The following is a 19,999-nucleotide window of genomic DNA, read 5'->3' as shown; positions in this document are numbered from 1 at the left end:
TGCATTATATTGTTTGTGATATATCGTAAACCTTATGTTAGTAGATTTATTATAAATTGCTATACCTTGTGTGTGATATGTCGTAAAATTTATGTTAGTAGACTTATCTAACTACATCATATTGATTATACTGATGTTGAGTATATTTAGGGGTAATATAAGAGACATGAATAATTGTCACAATAAAACTCATCTGTCACACACTGATAATAATGTATTTCGTCTTACTAAGAGATGTCTCACCCCATCTAGAATATTAACTTTTCAGGTCCTTCAGGAAGTCAAGCCTAGGAGCTCCAGAGTGGGACTTAAACGATCACGTCGAGGGTGAGTGTGGGTAGGATACTGTATGGTTTATGTTAGATGTTTTTGGATATTTGGGGTGGTCATATGTATTATTTTGGGACTGGTAGATGTCCTGGTTGGGTTAGTACTCTGGTAGGTATGATATTAGGAAAAATATTTGCTTCTATTGTTTGTTTAATTATGTTATGGACAATGATACCTTGGACCCCAATGGGTTCTTTATGATATGACAACCATGGTATCAAGGCATATATGTGTTGATGGTAGTTATGATATGACATTTCGGGTATTTATGTATATGATGTGTTGAAATATTTCGAGGTCGTGGTAAGTGGTATCAAAGCATTTATCTGATGGCCTCGTTAATCATGTTATTTATTTGCTTTAAAATTTTCGGGTCATTACTAGGAAGCTTCTAGTTTAGTGTCTACCTATTTTTCGTTTTAGTGCATATAGGACAGTCAAGCACTACTCAATAAGCACAAGTGTGGATAGTCACAGGTGAAGACATTCTAGGGATTTTCAAAATTGTGTGTTTGTGTGTGTGTGTGTGTGTGTGAGGAAAAAGTGTGTAGTCACAGGTGAAGACATTCTAGTGATTGAAGGGATTTTCAAAATTGTGTGTTTGTGTGTGTGTGTGTGTGTGTGTGTGAGGAAAAAGTGTGTGAGATATCATCTTCTAAAAAGTTGCATATCACACCTCAATTAATGAAACCTGAAAAAAATATAAAGTGAATCAAGTTATGGCATGTAGTTATAATGAGAAAATAAAAAGGAAACATGTCATAAATAACATGTGGCGATCGAGTTAATGAAAAATAATGAAGTGGATTGAGTAATGACATATAATTATAATGAGAAAATAAAAAGGGAACACATCTCACAAATAACATGTGGCGGTCACTTAAGTAGCTTAAAAAAAGATTAAGCAATCGAGACTCCCTTTAGCAAACCTTGATTCAAGTCCACTAGGTCAAGACTCTCTAGAACATCCAAAAACTAGTATTGGAGAGCCCATCACATCTCTATAATTGATCTCAGTACATGGCTAGTTTTGGCCTCCCATAAGAGTACAAACACAATATATTAATAATTAATTTAAAAGTATGAGCATGCAAGTTTGTTAAGGCAAAGATGTTGTTAGAATTGGTGTATTCCCAAAAAGGGGGTTGAATTGGAATTTAAAACTTTTTCTCCTAGGTTAATCTATCCAACAACAGTACATACACAACCTAGGGTCTGTCTATGCAATTTCTAAATGCATAGATAAAAATAATGTAGAAATTAAGTCATACCCATCATTCACCCCATAACATACATGTGTGGTAAATATAAAGTGCAGAAATATAAACAAGGCATACGATATGTTATCGGAGTTCGGCCAACTATGCCTACGTCCCCGCCTCTAGTTCGCAAGCCCGAGGATTCCACTGATGGCTCACTTAATGGGTGGATCGGCACCTAATACAACCAGGTCAATTCAAGGGGCTGACCTCAACTAACACGCCTTAATAGGATGTCGCACCTAACTTCCTAATAGGGTTTAAGTCAATCCGAGACTATTTCACAGGGCTAGTCTTCCTCTTCAGGCCCGTGCCTAGAATACAACCAATGTGTATAAAAATATTTGTACACGAAAATTCGCTTCTAAATAAGCAGATGTGTGTACCAATGCAGCTCAGTATACTCAATCAACCACACATCAACAATGTAGGTAAATGTAAACTCTGTGATGTGTATATTTGTGCAAGCTACACTTAATAAGATATGATCATTAAAATGCTCAAGAGTGATCTAATCAAGTTATTCCTTTGAAACAGTAAATAATAAATCTCAATAATAAACTAGGGTTTCAAAGATGCTGCAAATATTCAAAACAACTCAAAATATTTTCTTCAAAGTAATCAAAAGTTGCTTTAAAGAATAATGTAGCTTGTAAAAAATTATTTTGCACACAAAAATGAAGCTATAGGAATCTTTGCAATGGCAATACAAAGATCCTTAAGCTAACGAGATTTTCCCAACACTAGATTTATCAAATAAAAATCTGTATGAAAACTCTTGCTTAACTCCCCAAAATCAATGACAATCAACCAAGCAACGCAATAGGAGTATGAGCAACACTACTGAGCAATAACCCAAGCAAGAACTCTCACAAGGCTAAGATTAATCAATGGAATGAAGGTGTGAGAGTGTTTGGAAGAATTATAACCAAAATGGGATTTTGAGATAGAGAGGACTTTTGTTAATTATTTAGGCTATTCTCTCTCTAATCTTACAAATGAACCCATATTTATAGACAAGGTTAAAAATATAACTGTTTGGGAAATGTTGGAAATTATTAGAAAAGATTCAAAATGTTTAAATGCCATTAACCCAACATAACCCAATTTTACCGTGGTTAAATAACTTTTAACCCGCCGAGGTTCAGGTGGCTGAACGAGGTTCGGTCGCCCGAACAGACGCAGTAATAAAAGTAATTTAAAGGAGTTCAGTCGCTCGTGTCTTGGTTCGGCAGCTCGAATCAAAGTTAGTAGCATTTGTTCGTAGGTCCGGGTGCCTGGTCCTTCAGTTGGTGGCCTGAACTCATTTGTTCAATCGCCCGGGGCCAATTTGAACTAAATATTTCGGTCACCCGAGATGGTGGAATGTCCCTTTCGAGGTTCAGGTGCCCATGGACAGTACGCACAAAAATGGTTCGGTCGCCCAAGAGCCCAAGTCAACTGTTGACTCTTCAACAGTTTGGGCACTCGAGGAGTTTTGAACTCCGAGGGTTCGGTCACCCGAGCTCTCTCAATTTTCCTAATTATGTTCAATTTAAGCATAGATTAAACACTCCTATATATTATATGATATGTGGGTGAGTGTTGGGACCAAAGGTCTTTTCATGTATGCCAAAAAACCTGGTGTCGGTCGACCTTTGGTAGACCAAAGGGTTCCCTAAATTCATTCGGTCTCTATGGTCAATCTATGACATTTCTGAGCTTACAGAAACCTACATGAATGACATGTAGAGATTATTACAAACCATATCCTAATTATTAATACAGACCCAAATAATATAAATTAAAACAAGAAGATAGTCTTTAGGGTCTTTAGTCTTCAAGCTTTCATGTGCCATCAAATGATCAAGCTAATATGAACCTACACACAAACTTGATAGACATTAAATACCGGAGTATTTGTCATAATCAAAACAGGGTATGACCTATCAGGTCAATAGATGTATTTTACAACAATAACAATAAAATCAAGGCTCAAGTCCCACTAGGTGGGATCGACTCTATGAATCTTTTTTCGTCAATTTATGCGATCATAAACCATTTCTTTTAACAAATTCAACACTATTAAATTCTTATTATCTCCTTCTAAATTATTTTAAATCTACTCATGTCATTTCTACTGTCCCCCATAGTAACTAACTCACTCTCTCACTGACGCATTATTTAGTCTACGTTGCAAGTGTTCATACTATTTGAGTCATCTTTCTCTTATCATCTATAGGAGTTATACCTAACTTACTGCAAATATAATCATTTCTTAATTTATCTTTCAGTTTTATACCACTCATCCATCTAAGCATTCTCATCTTAACTACTTTTATTTTTTGAAAATTATGCTTCCTCGTTGCCCAACATTCTTATCTACATAGCATAGCTGACCTTAAAACCATCCTATAAAACTTCCCTTTTAATTTTAAAAGTATTCTACGACCACAAAACACATTTAAAGCATTTCTCCATTTTACCCTACTTTAACTCTATGCAATACATCATTTTCAATTTCTCTTTCAGCTTACATAATAGATCCAAAATACTGAAATCTACAAGTGCTATTTATTTCTTTATCAAGTTTAACTTTATCTCAAATATTCCTCCTACTATTACTGAAATTACACTATTACGAAAATTATATTACACAAATTATAAATTATGATAAACCCAATTTGTTTCTTTCTCTAGTAACCAATAAGAAGCAAATTGATGGGGTCTTATCACGGCAATGGGACTCCATGCACAAAAAAATAGCCACATATAAACCATAATAAATTATGAAAATTTTTATTCATTCTGTGGGAAAAAATTACAAGCTTCTATTCTGACCTTTTCCTAGGCTCATAAAATTATTCCTTTTGAACGACGAACAATAATAAAAGAAACAATGTATAGGAGCCATCACCAAGAAACAATGCATAGGAGCCGACACCTCCCCACTCCCAACATATAGATCAAGCTGTGTCAAGAGCCCAGTCTCAACCTTCCAGGCTTCCATGCAGAAACTTGAAGCTCAGAAGGCATACCGGTAGATGGCATCAGCTACACCATCATCATCATTGCTGGCACCAATTACATTAGCCACAGCTTTTGCCTTGTCTGATCCATTACTGAGAGCAACGCCTAAAGAGGCCAACTCGAGCATCTCAATATCATTTTCCCCGTCACCAATAGCCATTACCTAATAATCAATTGTCAAAATCAATGTGAAGATCAATGCGGTCATATCTCCAATGCTGATGAATTTACATTGTAGTAACTTCAACATAAGCAAGTACAACTCAGTCCTGGGTTTGTCCAGTTGTCAAAAGAGTTTTTAAGACATTACTACATGGGTTCTAAACTATTGGCAATTGGCATCACCACCCAGTGCTAACCATGCTACACACTGAAATTGGCAGATCAAGTGTGACAAGGGTTATCAATCACCTCAGACAGAATTATGCCATTGCCTATACCGTCTTCTGCACTTGCACACGCAGCAATACAATCTTTACCCATCTCTTTGGGTTGCCTATATTAGTCCCTTTTACTCCATCAAAAAATTGAAATTCAAAAGTCTAATATTTAAAAGGCTTTAAAAGTTGGTTGGTCAAGCCGTTAAATCATTAACAGCTATAGACATCTGTCATGTTGTTTATCAGATAAATTTTCTACAAGGAATTCATGCATCCCATCAGAATTTTCAGAAAACACAATTCATTGATAATGCTTTTCTTGGTAACAAAGACTTCCAAAATATGAACAAAATGTGGGGGTGTAAGATGTTGTAAATTGATCCTGACGGTAAAATTTTTATATTTTCCTGACAAGGCAAGGAGACTGTGTATTCAGTCCCACCTTTCTTATGGTCTTCTAAATTAACAATTTTTATTGTCATGAAGACAAAAGTTGCTCTAACACTAACATATATATTATGTGACATGGGTTGCATATTTTCATTTTTCAGTGTTAGTTAAACATGGTTCAGTTTGGACCATAAACTCACATGGCATGAAAATTTCACAAGTCCATACCTCTTCTGCAGTGACACCCAAATGATCAAGCAGCACTCTTACACCACTCCCTTTTGAAGTTCCAACTGGAACAACTTCGAGCATATCTGGTACAGCTTGGACAACTCTGGCACGATCTCCAGTTGCTTCTGACCAGTATGGCCGCAAAGTAGTAGAGACACCCTCAGAAGTGTCTAAGAATATCAGCTTCTGTAATAAATGTTAGTCATAACAGGGAAATCCAAAAACAGCAAGCATAATAAATATTAATTTTGTTTGATTGTCCACTTGGGACCAATCAAGATAAATTGTTCAATTCATCTGGAAGGATAGACAGGACAGTGACTAGAATAGCAGTAAATCCCACTTAAAAACTGAAATTTTTAGAAGGATTTTAATCAAAATTAGGAATAAAAATATTAAAGCCAAAGACATTGATCCCCCCACTAAGGTTTAGAAATAAGATGCAGGCCATTCCAAAAATCCCACAAACATACCTTGAGATTTCAAAAATCTTGGGGACCACCCCAAACATTTGATCTTTGAGACACTAATAAGTCATACCACCCCCCCCCCCCCCCCCACTCCTACTACTTGTCTTTTTCCAAATATGGAAGGTTCGTGTCATTTTACTTAACCTCAAATATATCTATGAAATTTTTAGATTCTCAAAAAAGGTCCCTGTTGCACTTTTTGCTAAACCTCAAAAGAGAAACGTGCAATTTTTAAAACCGTAGGATAAGTCCGCATCAATATTTTATTATAAAGGATTTTCAATCAAAGTAAAATTGAAATTGTGTTTTTGTTACTATAAGCACGGTGAATTAGGGCCACAAATGAGCCAAGCCGAACCAAACCAAGTTTTTCCATGCTCAAACTTATTTATTAAATTTAAATCAAACTCAAGATCAAGCCAAGCTAAGAGCTTTAATCTATTCGTTCAAGCTTGTTCATTATGCAAATGAACAAGCTCATGAGTCCTTACCAAGCCGAGCACAAGATGCTCGCTAACGGTTCAGTTCTTTTGGAACCTCTCATTTTGAGAGGCAAGAGATTTTGCTAGGCAAAAAAGGGAAAAAGGGCTCTTACTAATACTGATTTTTTTCTTGCACCACCATTTAGCCTATTGCCCTCAAGTATTAGCCTTATCACTAAATTCAAGTTATGGAGTTCGAGCTAAAGAAACATATGCACAAACAGTCCCTAATTGTAAGTCCACTACAATTTATCAAGCTTAATTCGACCTTATTAATCTAACCCACAAATAATCCTAATTCAATCCTATCCTATTAAACAAGCCCAAACCGAACCCATAACCAAGCTGTTCACAAGCCGAGCCCATTCATCTTCAAGTTTGGCCCGTTTATTAAACGAGCCTCAAAATTGGGCATGGGAATTGCTTGTTTACATAATGAACAAGCTTGAACAAGCTCTTACCAAGTGCAGCTTTCAAGCTGCTTGTGAAACAGCTTGGGTCCTTTGTGGCCCTATGGTGATCCCTCGCAAGGGTCGCAGTCATCCTCTTGTATCCCTTTCTCTCCTCTCATGTCTCTCTCTTCATACAATTATTTCTCTCCAATTTCCTTATCTCACCATAGCTAAATGCTCTCTCTCTCTTGTCCTGCACCAACTTATCTTATGATTATTCCTGCAAGTTTCATTGTTCACCTGTATGTCAGCAACAGCCAAGAGGTGTTCAATCGAAGGCATGATTTCTGCCTGTAGAGAATGAGGAAAATCCATATTAATTATATGCACAAAGAGACTACTCAGGAAATTATAGAAAGAAGTGTGAGAAAAAACTAATATATTCTTCTGTCAGAGACCTTCGGCTCATGATATATAGCATGTGCTGAGTCAATGAGAGGGTGATCAAATAGAGTTAAGCAACGATCCTCACTGAATGCAATAAGAGGAACTTTATGCTCCCAGGAATATAAAAGTGCCTGCAATTTTAAGAATTATTTTCTTTTGTGAGACATAAAAATAAGTATGCTATAACAAATTAGCATGCTTTGTAAATTATTTCATCCTTTATACCCTTTGCTTCTAACAGCAATATAACCAAATGTAGAAAGTCCCAGTGCAAAAAAGAAAATTACTCGAAAATGGCTGGTACTTTTACAAAAGACCCGTAAAATCTGGTTTTTTGATTTTTAAAATGCATATAAAAGCAAAATATTGTAGTTATTTTAGACACGAGCATGAATTAATAAATTCTCCTTATTATAATTGGCATCCAAAGTTCTTTCTTCTAGCAGGAATAGTGAAGCCTTTGATTGTAAGCTGTGAATTTAAACAGGAACCTCAGTTTACAACAGAGAACTATTTTTCTGACAAATACTTGGTACATAAGCCAAAATATTTATGATTTGGACAAGTGTTATCCAAAGAAGTGCTGGGTAAATGATTTATATCAAAATGCTTGGTTAACAATGATGTTCTAGAGATGAGGGGTCACTGCCTCACAAAGGTCATACTAACTGGCACTTACTAATTGCACAGTTGGAGCCATCTTCAAATAGGTGATAACCATAAGATGGCTACAACAGTATCTCTGTGCAGGGTAAGTGCCACCAATCACTTGTGTGCAACTGCCAGCAACCACCTAGGTCAACTGTGGTAGCAATAGAACCAGGCAAATGAAATTACGTCAAACTAAAACAGACCATTTGCTAATTTCTAGCATCAACATTGTCTGGTACACCAAATAGCAGCCTCATGACGCTTATGTCAGCAGCCAGTGGCCACTGCTTGCTGTCACAGATGGCATTAGGTAGAGTTGGGGGCATGCCTGCATGTCCATCCCCTAAACCCTCCAAAGCTGAAGATCTTGCAACTCTGCCCCTTTTTGCTATTATGATATGCCAAATTATACCAAGCCAGCAGTGAGACAGGCCACCCAAACAAAAAAGATACACCTTCTGATGTAAGAAAAGAAGCAGGTATTTGGATGGATCATTTTGACCCAATTAGGAGGCCTACATAAAAGAATAGGGTGAATGGTTTATTGGGTCCGAAACCCAAATGTGCTTAGTTAGTTGTTTATGTGTGTGCTGTTTTCTTGTATTAGGATTATGTATGTTGGGACATTGTTTGTAGTAAGTATTCTAGGGGTACGTTTGTAATGCAATGCAGTTTTAGGAGTATGCGTGTAATTTCATGTGTTTAGAGGCTTTCTTATAAATAGTGTGTGAAAGCCATGATTTAGGCAGTTATTGATGAATTGAAATTGGAATTGAATATGAGTTCCCCCTGGTATCTCCTCCCTCCTCGTTTCCTTATTTCTTCTAAATTCTCCCATGTCTGCAGAACCTTGATGCTGCCCCTGCATCACCTTCTCTTTCTAAAAACCTTTTCTATTTCAAAGAAAAATGATGTGAACAAAAAGATTTGACATTGACACTCATGACAACCTTTTTATTTATTTTTACTTTTGGACAAATTATAACTTCTAGTAAAAATGATGAAATGGAAACGCTCATCAACATCTTAAACAATATATTACCTTTCTGCAGACATTTTGATCTAAATTCCTCCTAAAAATTTCCCGGCCTTGTCTCCCATAAAGAAGCAATCCCTAGCATCAAGAGAAAAAATAGAAAAGACAACATATGGTAAATAAACTATCAACTTGAGAATAATGAAACAGCAGACAAAGACCATTTCAAGAACGCAAACATGTGAAACATCAAACAAACATTATGTTCCTGACAAATTCCTTAAAACTTCACAATAATTTGACAAAGAGATAGAAATTAGGGAAGAAAATTAAGCGCAATTTTTATTAAAGCTAATCCACAGAATCAAAAGGCTCAATTTTTTTTTTACCTCTTCAATCATTAGAAGGCAAAGTGATAAAGCCAAGATGCACAAAACATAATAAAAGAAATTAAACCTGCCAACCCTAAACCTATATATGTGCACCAATTCCACAATTCTTGCTTTCAAGATGTTATGAGAGGAGTAGAACTATTTATATTTAATTTATGCATACGGTGTCCTCTATTTTTTAATTATTAATATAATTCTTGCCAGGAGAGCTGTAACATGACTCCCAGGTCTTGCCAACTACCCATCTGCTTTCTTTCTCCTCCTCTTCAGATTTGCAACATGGTATCTGAGCAACAAGATCTTCCAAATCCTATGAAACACCGACACTTCTGGTATCCAACACGTGTCATATACAGACACCTGCCTGAAACTCCCTCACACATATCGAGAGCTAAATAATTCATTTTTTATTTTTCGTACATGGCTGAGACACTTCCTAACACCAAAAGGTTCAGAAAACTTCCTGCATCGAACCCCCTTTAATTTTCCTAGAAAAACTTAAAAAAAGAAAAATATTGAGGAGAGGTCGGGAGGCTGAGAGTCGAAGGTTCTTTTCATTAGAGTAGTTGGACTTTGGAACACTAGTGCCACTATGGCATCCTTATAGAGCACCATCGGACCTCCCAACTCCAGAATTCCCTCTCCTCCCCTGCCCCCCCCCCCCCCCCCCCCCAAAAAACTCCCACACACACAAAGCCATTGCCAATTGGCACTCTCTGTTAATATTTTCTTCTTGATGAGCCATGCCCTTAAGTTTTTTTTTTTGGGGGGACCAATATTCTACGAATTGGAAAGAAAGATCTGTACTTGTTATATATATTTTGTCACCACTGTGTGGAAAATCATTACGTATGAATATGTTTGTACCTGCGACTCGATTGGTGAAATAGTATCTCTCTCCAAAAAAGCTTCTTTTTTTTTTTTGTTTTCTTTTACCGGTGCACAAAGAAAATATTTTCTTGTGAATGAACAAGATATTGAGAAATTATCCATACATAAAATCGTAATTATTGATATGGTCCTTATCCACATAAGAAGGGAATCTTTTGTAAGAATGAACAAGATATTGAGAAATTATCCATACATAAAATCGTAATTATTGATATGGTCCTTATCCACATAAGAAGGGAATCTTTTGTAACAAAAGAAGCACAAGTGATGTGGATTATTCAAGAAATATGAATTGCATTAATTGTGTTTATATTTCATTTTAAATCAAAATTATCACAATGTGTCATACTATCATCTAAAAGGGAAAACATGACTAACTATATATTTTTGTATTGATTAATTAGTGTACCCCTACCATGTCCTTACGTTATCAAAATTGTCGTATCACCACATCAGTAATGTGTTGTATCCATGTTTTTGTTAGAACCGGAGGAGCCCATGGGTGTGCTTGATACACATGGGTGAACACCAACATGACCCAAAAGCTTAAGCCTATTGGGTCTTGGGCCCAACCATGTATATAAGCACGCATCATCCACTCAAATATTTCAATGTGGGACAAACTCACAAGTGGAATTCTCAACAGTTTTGTGTCGGTATCAGTGCTTCCTAGACCAAATCTGATTGATCTGAATTCATCTAGATAGTTGTTTCCATCTTTTTTCTTTATTTCACCCAAGTCAGTTCTTAAATCAGATGCTTCCTTGAGTAAGAGTAGATTACAGCCTCTTACTCATCTCAAGCTGGAATGTGCGCAACAATTATTGGATGCAGCTTGTGTTTGTGGTTAGTGATCATGTGCATAAATTGCATCTGCTGCTGGAAATCTGCTGGATTGCTGGTTGCTCTGTCGCAGCAGCTTCCTGCCTATGGTTATGGAATTCTGAATGATTTTCAAACCTTGGTATCTGTTCCTGTCTGAATCTGCCATCCATCATGTCAAGTTGTTTTCTTCATGGTTTCTTCCTGCCACCAGCACTCTCAGGCTCCTGCAATTGCAGGGGCGTGGTGTGACTTTGTGATAGCTGCTGTTTGGTTATATGATGGTGGGTGGTTACTAAAGCCCTAGAATGCCTCCAAAACATTGTTTGTGGGGAACCTTTATGATCTGATGTATGGTTCCTTCTGTGCTCTACGCCTCTATTCTTACGGGGTGCAACTGATAAACTGCTTTTTCATTGTTTTTTTCCTACCTTTTTTTGGGGGCTGGTGCTGGCGTGTGCTGCTTTGTGGTATGTTGGGGTTTGTTGGCCTCTATAGGGAGTCTACTGAAAATGTTAATATGCAGATCACAGCTGGCTCCTCCAATCACTTGTAATGAGCTCGAGCGATAAGAATGTATAAATTAATGCAAAAAATAAATCTAAGATTCTGCTGCATTCTCCAGCATATTAAGACCTCCAAGGATTATGAAGAGTGACAATTGGATTATGGAGAATGACTCGCTAATTGTGTGGTGGTGGAATAGCATGAAACTAGCATTGCTGCAAATGTGATATTTCATATGATTGCTGATATGTAAGGGTTGCAAAAGCTTCTCGACAACAACAACAAGCCTTAAGTTCCACTAGGTGGGATCGACTACATGAATCCTTTTCCACCAATTCACCAAATCTAGAGCATTTTCCTCTTTTAGATTAAGGGATATTAAATCCTTCCTCATTACCTCATTCCAAGTAATATTAGGCTAGGCCTACCCCTACCCCTTTTCATACCTTATCCCCTATTGTCCAATCACACTTTTGTTCATTTTACTTTAAAATTTTACTATACTATCTCCCTTCAAGTTCCACCATCTAGTCCTCTTGTGTTGATTTTTGCTCCTCCTTCTCTTCCATTCTTTAATATGTATATCTAATACTAAGACTATATTGTATGGTCAAACTTTCATCTAGGATAACTTTACAATCCTTTCAAGATAGAAAGTCCCTGTTCTTAGTTAAAAATAAATCTATTTGGCTTTTATTGTATCCACTCTTGAAAGTTATTAAGTGTTCTTCTCTTTTTATAAAGTCAGTATTCAATGTGACCAAATAGTAAGATATGGTAAAATCTAAGATTGTAACACCAGACTCATTTTTATCTCCATATCCATGGCCTCCATGTATCCTCTTATACCCTATATTATTCTTCCCAATGTGAACATTCAAATCAACTCCTATGAATTTTCAGACATCGGATCCCTTGTAAAAAACTATTCATATCTTGCCAAAATTGTCTTTCAGATTTTCTGCTAAGCCTATTTGGGCAGCATATGCACTAATGACATTTACTATCTCTAGGCCTAAAACTAACTTGATTGCAATGATCCTATCCCTTATTCTTTTAACATCTACTACATTATCTTTTAGATCTCTTATCTACAATAATACCCACCCCATTTTTAGGTTTTTCTCTCCCAGTGTACCAAAGTTTAAATCATAATTTTTCAATTTCCCTAGCTTTCTCTCCTACCATTTCATCTCTTGAAAGCTAACTCAATTAATTTTCCTTCTAAACATTATTTCCACTATTTCCATACTTTTTCCCATAAGAGTCCCTATATTCCAAGTTGCTAATCTTATCTTAGTTTCTTGTACTAACTTATTAACCCTCTCCCTTTTATACTAACCCAGTCTATTCCCTTGATCTAGGTGATTTTGATAAGAATTCATGATAAAAAGATTTGAGAAAGTTTTACGTTGGCTGTCAGCAACTTAACACAACCCTGTTCCTTTATCTTGTGAAAGCTTCTCACAAGATAAAAATCAAACACATGCTTTGATTAGTAGAAGTTCTTCAAAGTTGACCAAGAGAGTAGGTAGTTAATGAGTACTATAGTACTCCCAAGAGTATGTGGAAGGAACACAATATCTACCAACCAATTAGTTCTAATGTTGAGATGATTAAGGCGGAACAAGCAGAATTCTTAGCTGTTGTCTGCTTTAAGTCCTGAGCTCCAACTTGTCTGTGATCAGGTTCAAGCCCATAAGTCCATCTAGTCTATGAGTGAACCATATCACAAAAGCCCAAGAGATCACGAAAGATGGATCTCTTTCCTGTCCACAAGCCTATTCTAGAGAAATTTCATCCATGCTTGGAACTGCCTCTAACCGTAATAGGGGTAGTGTTGGAGGATGAGGCTAAGATTTGGGGACAGTTTGTGGTAGAGGTGGCATATTGGGACATGGTGTTTGTTGTAACAGTTCCCACATTTGCATGCACTGCAACAAGGAAAACCATATTGTTGATCATTATTGGGATTTTCATAGAAAACCGACTTGGGCTAATAAGTCACTTGCTAAGGGTAATTCTACTATTGATCCTCTTAGCACACATGACCACTCTACATCCACCATGTCTCAAGAGGAGTATAACAATCTTGTCTGCATGGTTCAACAAATCCAAACGCAGTCTTCTATTCCCTCTTCGCCTCTTCTTCCTAAGCGACTGATTCTGGTGCCTCCTCCCATATGATAGGTGCTCTTGATTTACTTCATTCCTTGAAAACTAGTACTTTACACTCCAAGATTGCCCTTGTTCATGATTCAACTACCCGAGCTTTTGGTTGTGGCAATATTCTTCTCTTTCCTTCCACTCCTCTTTTATATGGATTATATGCACCTAAATTTTCTTCAAATTTGTTATCTGTTGGTCAATTAACTAAATCTCAAAACCACTTTGTAAATTTCTCCCCTTTTCATTGCATTATTTAAGACCTCCAAATAAAAAAGAGGTTTGGTGGAGGCCTCAAGAAGGCATAGAGAAAAGGTTCTTTGCTAAAAGAACATAGAAAAGGGTGTAGATATTTTGATTTTGTCAACAAATTATGATCCCCCTTTGTCTTGATCATCTATCCCTACTCTTTCCTTGAGGACAGTCCTACTCCTCTTCCTGACCATTGATCATTGGACCAGAGATACAATTGAAAATGAGCATGAACATTGAAAACCAGTGCAGATGATAATACCATCATCAGCCACCTCTTCCACCCTCAACTATCTCAACTTCTAGTTCGGGAGATCCATCCACCATGTGTTCTTTTGTCATGTCTATTTCCTCTATTTCAAATCCTTCTATGTATCTTCATGCAATTCCTAATCTTGAGTAGAAGCATGCAAAATGGATGTAGATATGGATGCATTTACTCAAGACGCATTCGAGAGGCATGGAACTTGGTGGATCTTCCTCCTAGGAAGGAGTTGATTAAGTGTCATTGTGTCTACACTGTCAAATATCTTCCTAGTGAATCTACGAAGAGGCTTAAAGCTCGATTAGTTTCTAAAGGGGATTCCATAATATATGGTACTTTATTTTGAGATTCTCTCTTCTGTTGCTCAACTGAATTTCTTTTCATGTTTTGATTTCATTAATGGTTAATTTTAATTAGGCCTTGTACCAATTGGATGTCTAGAATGCCTTCTTATATAAGTTTGAGGAAGAGTTCTACATGGAGCAACCTCTGGCATACATTGTGCAGTAGAAGAGTGGTAAGCTGTGTAGGTTGCATAAGGTCATCTATGGTCTTAAGTTGTCTCCTCAAGCTTAGTTTGACAAATTTAGTATGATGGCTTATGCTTTTGGCTTTATATAGTACTCTAATCATTCTATGCTTACCTGCAAAAAGGAGAGAGGTGTGGCACTTATAGTAGTTTATGTCAATGCTATCATCATCACTCTTAGAGACCCCAACAAGATCATAAATGTCAAGCATGAAGCACCAGCTTAGGGAAAATATTCAAATCAAGGGCTTGGACATTCTGCATTACTTCCTTGGTATTAATATTGGATGGTATAAGAAATGGCTAAACCTATTTCAATAAAATACAAAACAAAACAAAAAAAAAGTGCACACACAGACACACACACCTAGGACTTGTAATATGAAACCAGTATGTTAGGAGCTAAACCAATTAATACTCCAATGGGCCTCAATTGTGAAGTTGTCTACGGGAATTTTAAAGACACATTTCCATATAGATAATTGGTTGGCGAGCTGATCTATTTGACAATCACTACCCTTTGCTCTAAGGGTGGGGAGTCAGTTTATGAAGAAGCCCAAGCAGGCATGCTGGAACACTATTTGCATGATTCTTCAATGTCTCAAGAGCTCTACTGGCATAGATTTGGTATGTAAGTGTTGCACAATGTGACCCTATGTGATATTCTAAAGAAAGCTGGGTTGGTTCTGTTAAATATCAAAGGTCCACTACTAAATACTGTACATTTGTTGATGCATCCAGTGGTAATCTTGTTATATGGCATTGCAAAAAACAAACACTGCAGTGAGATACAGTGTTAAAGCTGAACCATGCACATACCATTCACTCATGTTGTTGAAGTCTGCTATGTCAGAGATGGCTTTCCTGATAAAAAAAGACAATAGATTTGTCTCGTGATAACCAGACAACCATTTATATTGCTAGCAATTTAGTATTTCATGAGAGGACAAAACACATTAGCCATTTTTTGTGATGGATGCTGTGACAAAGAAAGTAATGCGTGCTCCATTTGTCAAATCTGGTGATTAGTTAGGAGATGGTTCACAAAGGCTTTATTTAAACCTGCCTTGTTCTAATTGTTGCAACATTTATACACCTCCAGCTAGAGGGGGAGTTTTAGAGAAGTGGACTATTCTAATATTTAGGTTGTGCATATTGGGGTGTTTTTGTCTTCCACTTTTTTCATTTTTAGTGTAAGTAAGGTCTAGCCTGGAGAGCTGCAGAATGACCCCCAGGTCTAGCAGACTGCCTTCATTTTTGCAACACTAGACATTGAAAAACAAAAAAAAATGCAAATAAGTCACACACATGTACTAAAAATTATCTAAAAGATTGTGGCTTATATCAAAATAGGCTTAAGCTCAATGCCTGTGATCATAACCAACACTGAAACAACGAGCCCTAACAAAATTACAGTATAACTAGTTTTCAGTTCCAATTTGATTTTCAAATTTATTGACTTTTTAAAATCCTCACTTATTATAATCATTATTATTTAACCAGACATACTGTTTAATCCTACATCAGGGGCCATTTTATGGTGCAATAATAAAAGTCTTGAGCTACCAAGAAGTAGAACAAGTGTGAAAATTCAAATCCTGACAACCTTCATGCAATCTGAAGGCTTGGACCATATAACATTTCCAAATATCATGCTTCGCAGACCAGCTCTGCAAAAATGCCCTACTTCAATTCTACCTTAAACTATAGATTAGAGAACTCCAAACATAGCACACAAGTATTAATAGGTAAGAAGTGAACTAAGTAGCAATGATAAAAAAGACTTAAAATGTTAAAGATGCTTCCACTTTAGCTCCAATTTCTAGAGAAAATGCTCAGTATTGCAGAGAGTGCACACATTATTATCTTATCATCACCATTCCAGCTTAGACACAAGCATACAGTGAGCATCTCAGAAAGCCCAAAAGGAAAAGCCATTTCACATGATATGCAGAATGTCTTTATTGTGAACCCAAACTATTTGGAAAAAATAATTGCATGGTACACATGCTCAAATGAAAAATTATACAACAGAAAAGAGCTCTCATGTACAACATTAAGCATGGGTAACAGAGATTCAACGTGTTGCATATTATGTAAAATCTTCAAAAATTACAGAGTGCCCTGATTGAATGCAGGTGGCATGCGAAATGTTTTTTTTTTTTTTTTGAAAAGGTGGGGGAGGGGGCACAAAGTCAAAAGATAAACCTGTAAGAAAACCCCAGGAGAAAGCTCCGAAACAATGCCATCTTTCCCAGCCAAATCTACCATCTTCAAAGTGTTTATTGCACCTGGACGAGACTATTCCCAAAGATAAATTAACAACTGAATCAGAACATAAATAAGGAAACTATAAATACGAAAAAAAAAACAACAACAATAATAATAATAATAAAAACAATGCAGTGGAAATTTCAGAGGAGAGAGAGAGAGAGAGAGAGAGAGAGAGAATAAAGGGAAAAATATAGGAAACATTGCATTAGCCTGTAATACGTGGCATAATAAGGAACTAGTGTCCTCATAGTGATGAAAAATAAAGATGCAGGTAAAATCTCAATCAGACAAGCAGGTAATATCTCATCGGTTCTTACTTTTCCAGTAGCAATCACAACTTTAATACCCCTTGACCTGGCCTCTATCAAAGCTTTTGCAGTTGTGGAAGTAATTTGACTTTTGCTGTTCAGCAGAGTCCCTTTTTTTAAAAAAATAAATAAACCGCACAAGGTAAGCAAAAAAACTCAAAACGCATACAAGGACATTTCAGTTGTGGTCTCACCATCCATATCACAGAAGATGTATTTGAACTTCGGTTTATAAAATCGAAGACTGCCATCTTTCTTCCTGTCTTTTAACAATTCACAAGTAAGATTCTCTCATGGAAAACTCACATCAAGTGTATGGTTTCAAAATTGGATAAAGATTGTATTGTAAGTATCCAATGGGAATATCTATTGGAAACTGTCATAATTGTAAAACAGAAAAAACAGTCAAATTACCACCCAGATCTTCAGTATGCAGATTTCCATTAGTTTCAGAATCATTTGCATACTGAATCAACCCTTTTCCTTTCCATCCAAGACTCTTCAAAAGAAGTTCTTCTGCCTCCTCCATTTCTGCTTCAGTCTCATTACTAATCTCATGATCAAATCCTAGTAAATGTAACAACCCATGAACCTGCAGAAGGGTGACAAAATTATTCTTCTTAATTCAAATAATACAAATTAGCAGCACCAAGACTGAAAGAGTTATTTAGAAACTGGAAATGATAGAAAATCTGCCTACATAACCACTTATTTCCTTTAAGGCCAAGATGCTGACTGTCATTGCTTTCCTCTCCCATTAAAACACACTGGACTATGATAGAGTAGGCTTATAGGATAGTTTTGTCCTCTTGGCAAAGGCGAATACTCTCTTTTAAAAGTGTGCTCTAAATTTCTCCAGAACTTTTATAATTTGAAAATACACTTGATCTTACCATCCAGCTGTATGATTTTTCAAAGAGATTGAACAAAAGCAATGTATAACTGAATCGCAAATAATTATAGAAACAAAAAACCTTAACAGTAATTATGAAATGTCATCATCAATGCAAAGATAATTATAAGTGTTTCAATTTGAAATAAATTGAAGATTCAATGAAGAAAATACAGCACTTACGGTTAGAGATGGAGAAGAGAAGAATAGAAGAAGAAGAGGAGAAAACGCTGGCAGTTTCCTGGAGCATACGTATAGCTCTAGGTGTGCCCTTTTATATGCAACAACAAACCAAGCCTTAAGTCTCACTAGGTGGGGGTGGGGGCAGGTTACATGAATCCTTTTCCACCAATTTCCTTGATCATTGGCAATTTCCTCCAACAATTTAAGGGCTATTAACTCCTTATTTACTATCTCCTTCTAAGTTATTTTAGGTCTACCTCTACCCATTTTACTGCCAATCAGAGTAACTAGCTCAATCCTCCTAACCAGTGCACTATTTGGCTTACGTTGCTGGTGCCCAAACCATCTAAGGTGCCCAGCCCTAATCTTCTACAGGTTCTGCGCCTAACTTAAAGAAAATATGTTCATTCCTTAATTTATCTTTTTGCGTTACGCCACTCATCCACCTTAACGTTCTCATTTCAGCAAGCTTTACTGTTGGATTATTTCTTAGTCTACCCTTCATTTTTTTTAAAATACCCCCACTCTCACAACCTAAGTACTAAAATAGCATATCCTCAAGCTAGAGGTTTACAAATATTACCCAACCCCAGCTTTTTACAACCTATTAGACACAATAAATAGGCTTAGATAGAGGCTTTGTGAAAACAATGCCTAACTAATCTACATATTTCATGAAAAGGAGTCCTCGCGATCATGGTTTTAAATCACGATAGCAGGTAGTGTAACATAACGGTAACAGGTGTAACAGGAAGCGACAATTTCGGATTTTACATAACGGGAAGTAGGTGTAATGGCTGTGAATTTTTTTCAAGCACACACAACCTTGTGCATATTAGCATACTTTCATGTTTTAAGCTTTTAACCCTTCTTAGAAAGAGTTTTAGTATATTTTGGATTCTTTAGTTCAACTAAGTTATTTGGTAAGGGCATCAAGATTACATTTGTTTTAAACCACCATTGATAGAAAAATTACGTGTGCCTATTCATATTTCTCATTGTTCTTATTTGTGATAAATTCTTATGTGTGCTAAATTAATTAATAAAACAAAATACATTATACACTCCATTAATCTATTAGACACATAAGACATACGAATAATACAAATATAAAATAACTAGAAAAGAAGAAGGTTGAAGTTGAAAAATATAGAATATAAATATCAAATTACTAATATTATCAAAATGAAATATTTTCCTAACAAGTTAGTATTTTCAAATTGTTAATTAATGCATCTCTTGTGAGTATTTAAAGAAATAGTAAATTTTGTATCATTGTCATCCTCATTATAATCTTTTACCCCTTTCACCACATGGTATATTGAGAATGATTTATGAAAGAGAGGGCAAAAGTGAGAAGAAAAAGTAAAAAATAAAATAATTTTTTTGGCGTAACAATCCTGTAGTGGTTACGTAACAACCGTAGCGGCCTTTACGTAACGGTTGCGGTCCGTAATGGCCGCTACAGCCGTGATTTTTCTTCCCACCAATTTCGCGGTGT

The 19,999-nt window shown here is 36.3% G+C and overlaps 1 protein-coding gene across 2 annotated transcripts in view; it reads right to left on the bottom strand.

The window, feature by feature from the left end:
• Positions 1-4,331: 4,331 nt before the first annotated feature.
• The window catches only part of LOC131151940 (endoribonuclease YBEY, chloroplastic), a 40,947-nt gene continuing 25,279 nt past the window's right edge, over positions 4,332-19,999 (bottom strand). The window contains exons 4-12 of one of the 2 annotated variants that reach the window (XM_058103446.1): positions 17,838-18,015; positions 17,618-17,686; positions 17,433-17,533; positions 17,050-17,142; positions 9,084-9,155; positions 7,402-7,521; positions 7,244-7,294; positions 5,597-5,785; positions 4,332-4,761 (exon numbers count right to left, since the gene is read on the bottom strand). In XM_058103446.1, coding sequence (XP_057959429.1) covers positions 4,594-4,761; positions 5,597-5,785; positions 7,244-7,294; positions 7,402-7,521; positions 9,084-9,155; positions 17,050-17,142; positions 17,433-17,533; positions 17,618-17,686; positions 17,838-18,015 — 1,041 coding nt within the window. In that variant the 3' untranslated portion in view covers positions 4,332-4,593. The remainder of the gene's footprint in view (positions 4,762-5,596; positions 5,786-7,243; positions 7,295-7,401; positions 7,522-9,083; positions 9,156-17,049; positions 17,143-17,432; positions 17,534-17,617; positions 17,687-17,837; positions 18,016-19,999) is intronic. The other variant, XM_058103447.1, reaches the window with a different exon arrangement.

This window comes from Malania oleifera, chromosome 3 (assembly GCF_029873635.1).
Source record: "Malania oleifera isolate guangnan ecotype guangnan chromosome 3, ASM2987363v1, whole genome shotgun sequence".
Classification (NCBI taxonomy): Eukaryota; Viridiplantae; Streptophyta; class Magnoliopsida; order Santalales; family Ximeniaceae; genus Malania; species Malania oleifera.
Note: the sequence above shows the minus strand (reverse complement) of the source record. Positions and strands in the feature narration are given on the sequence as shown.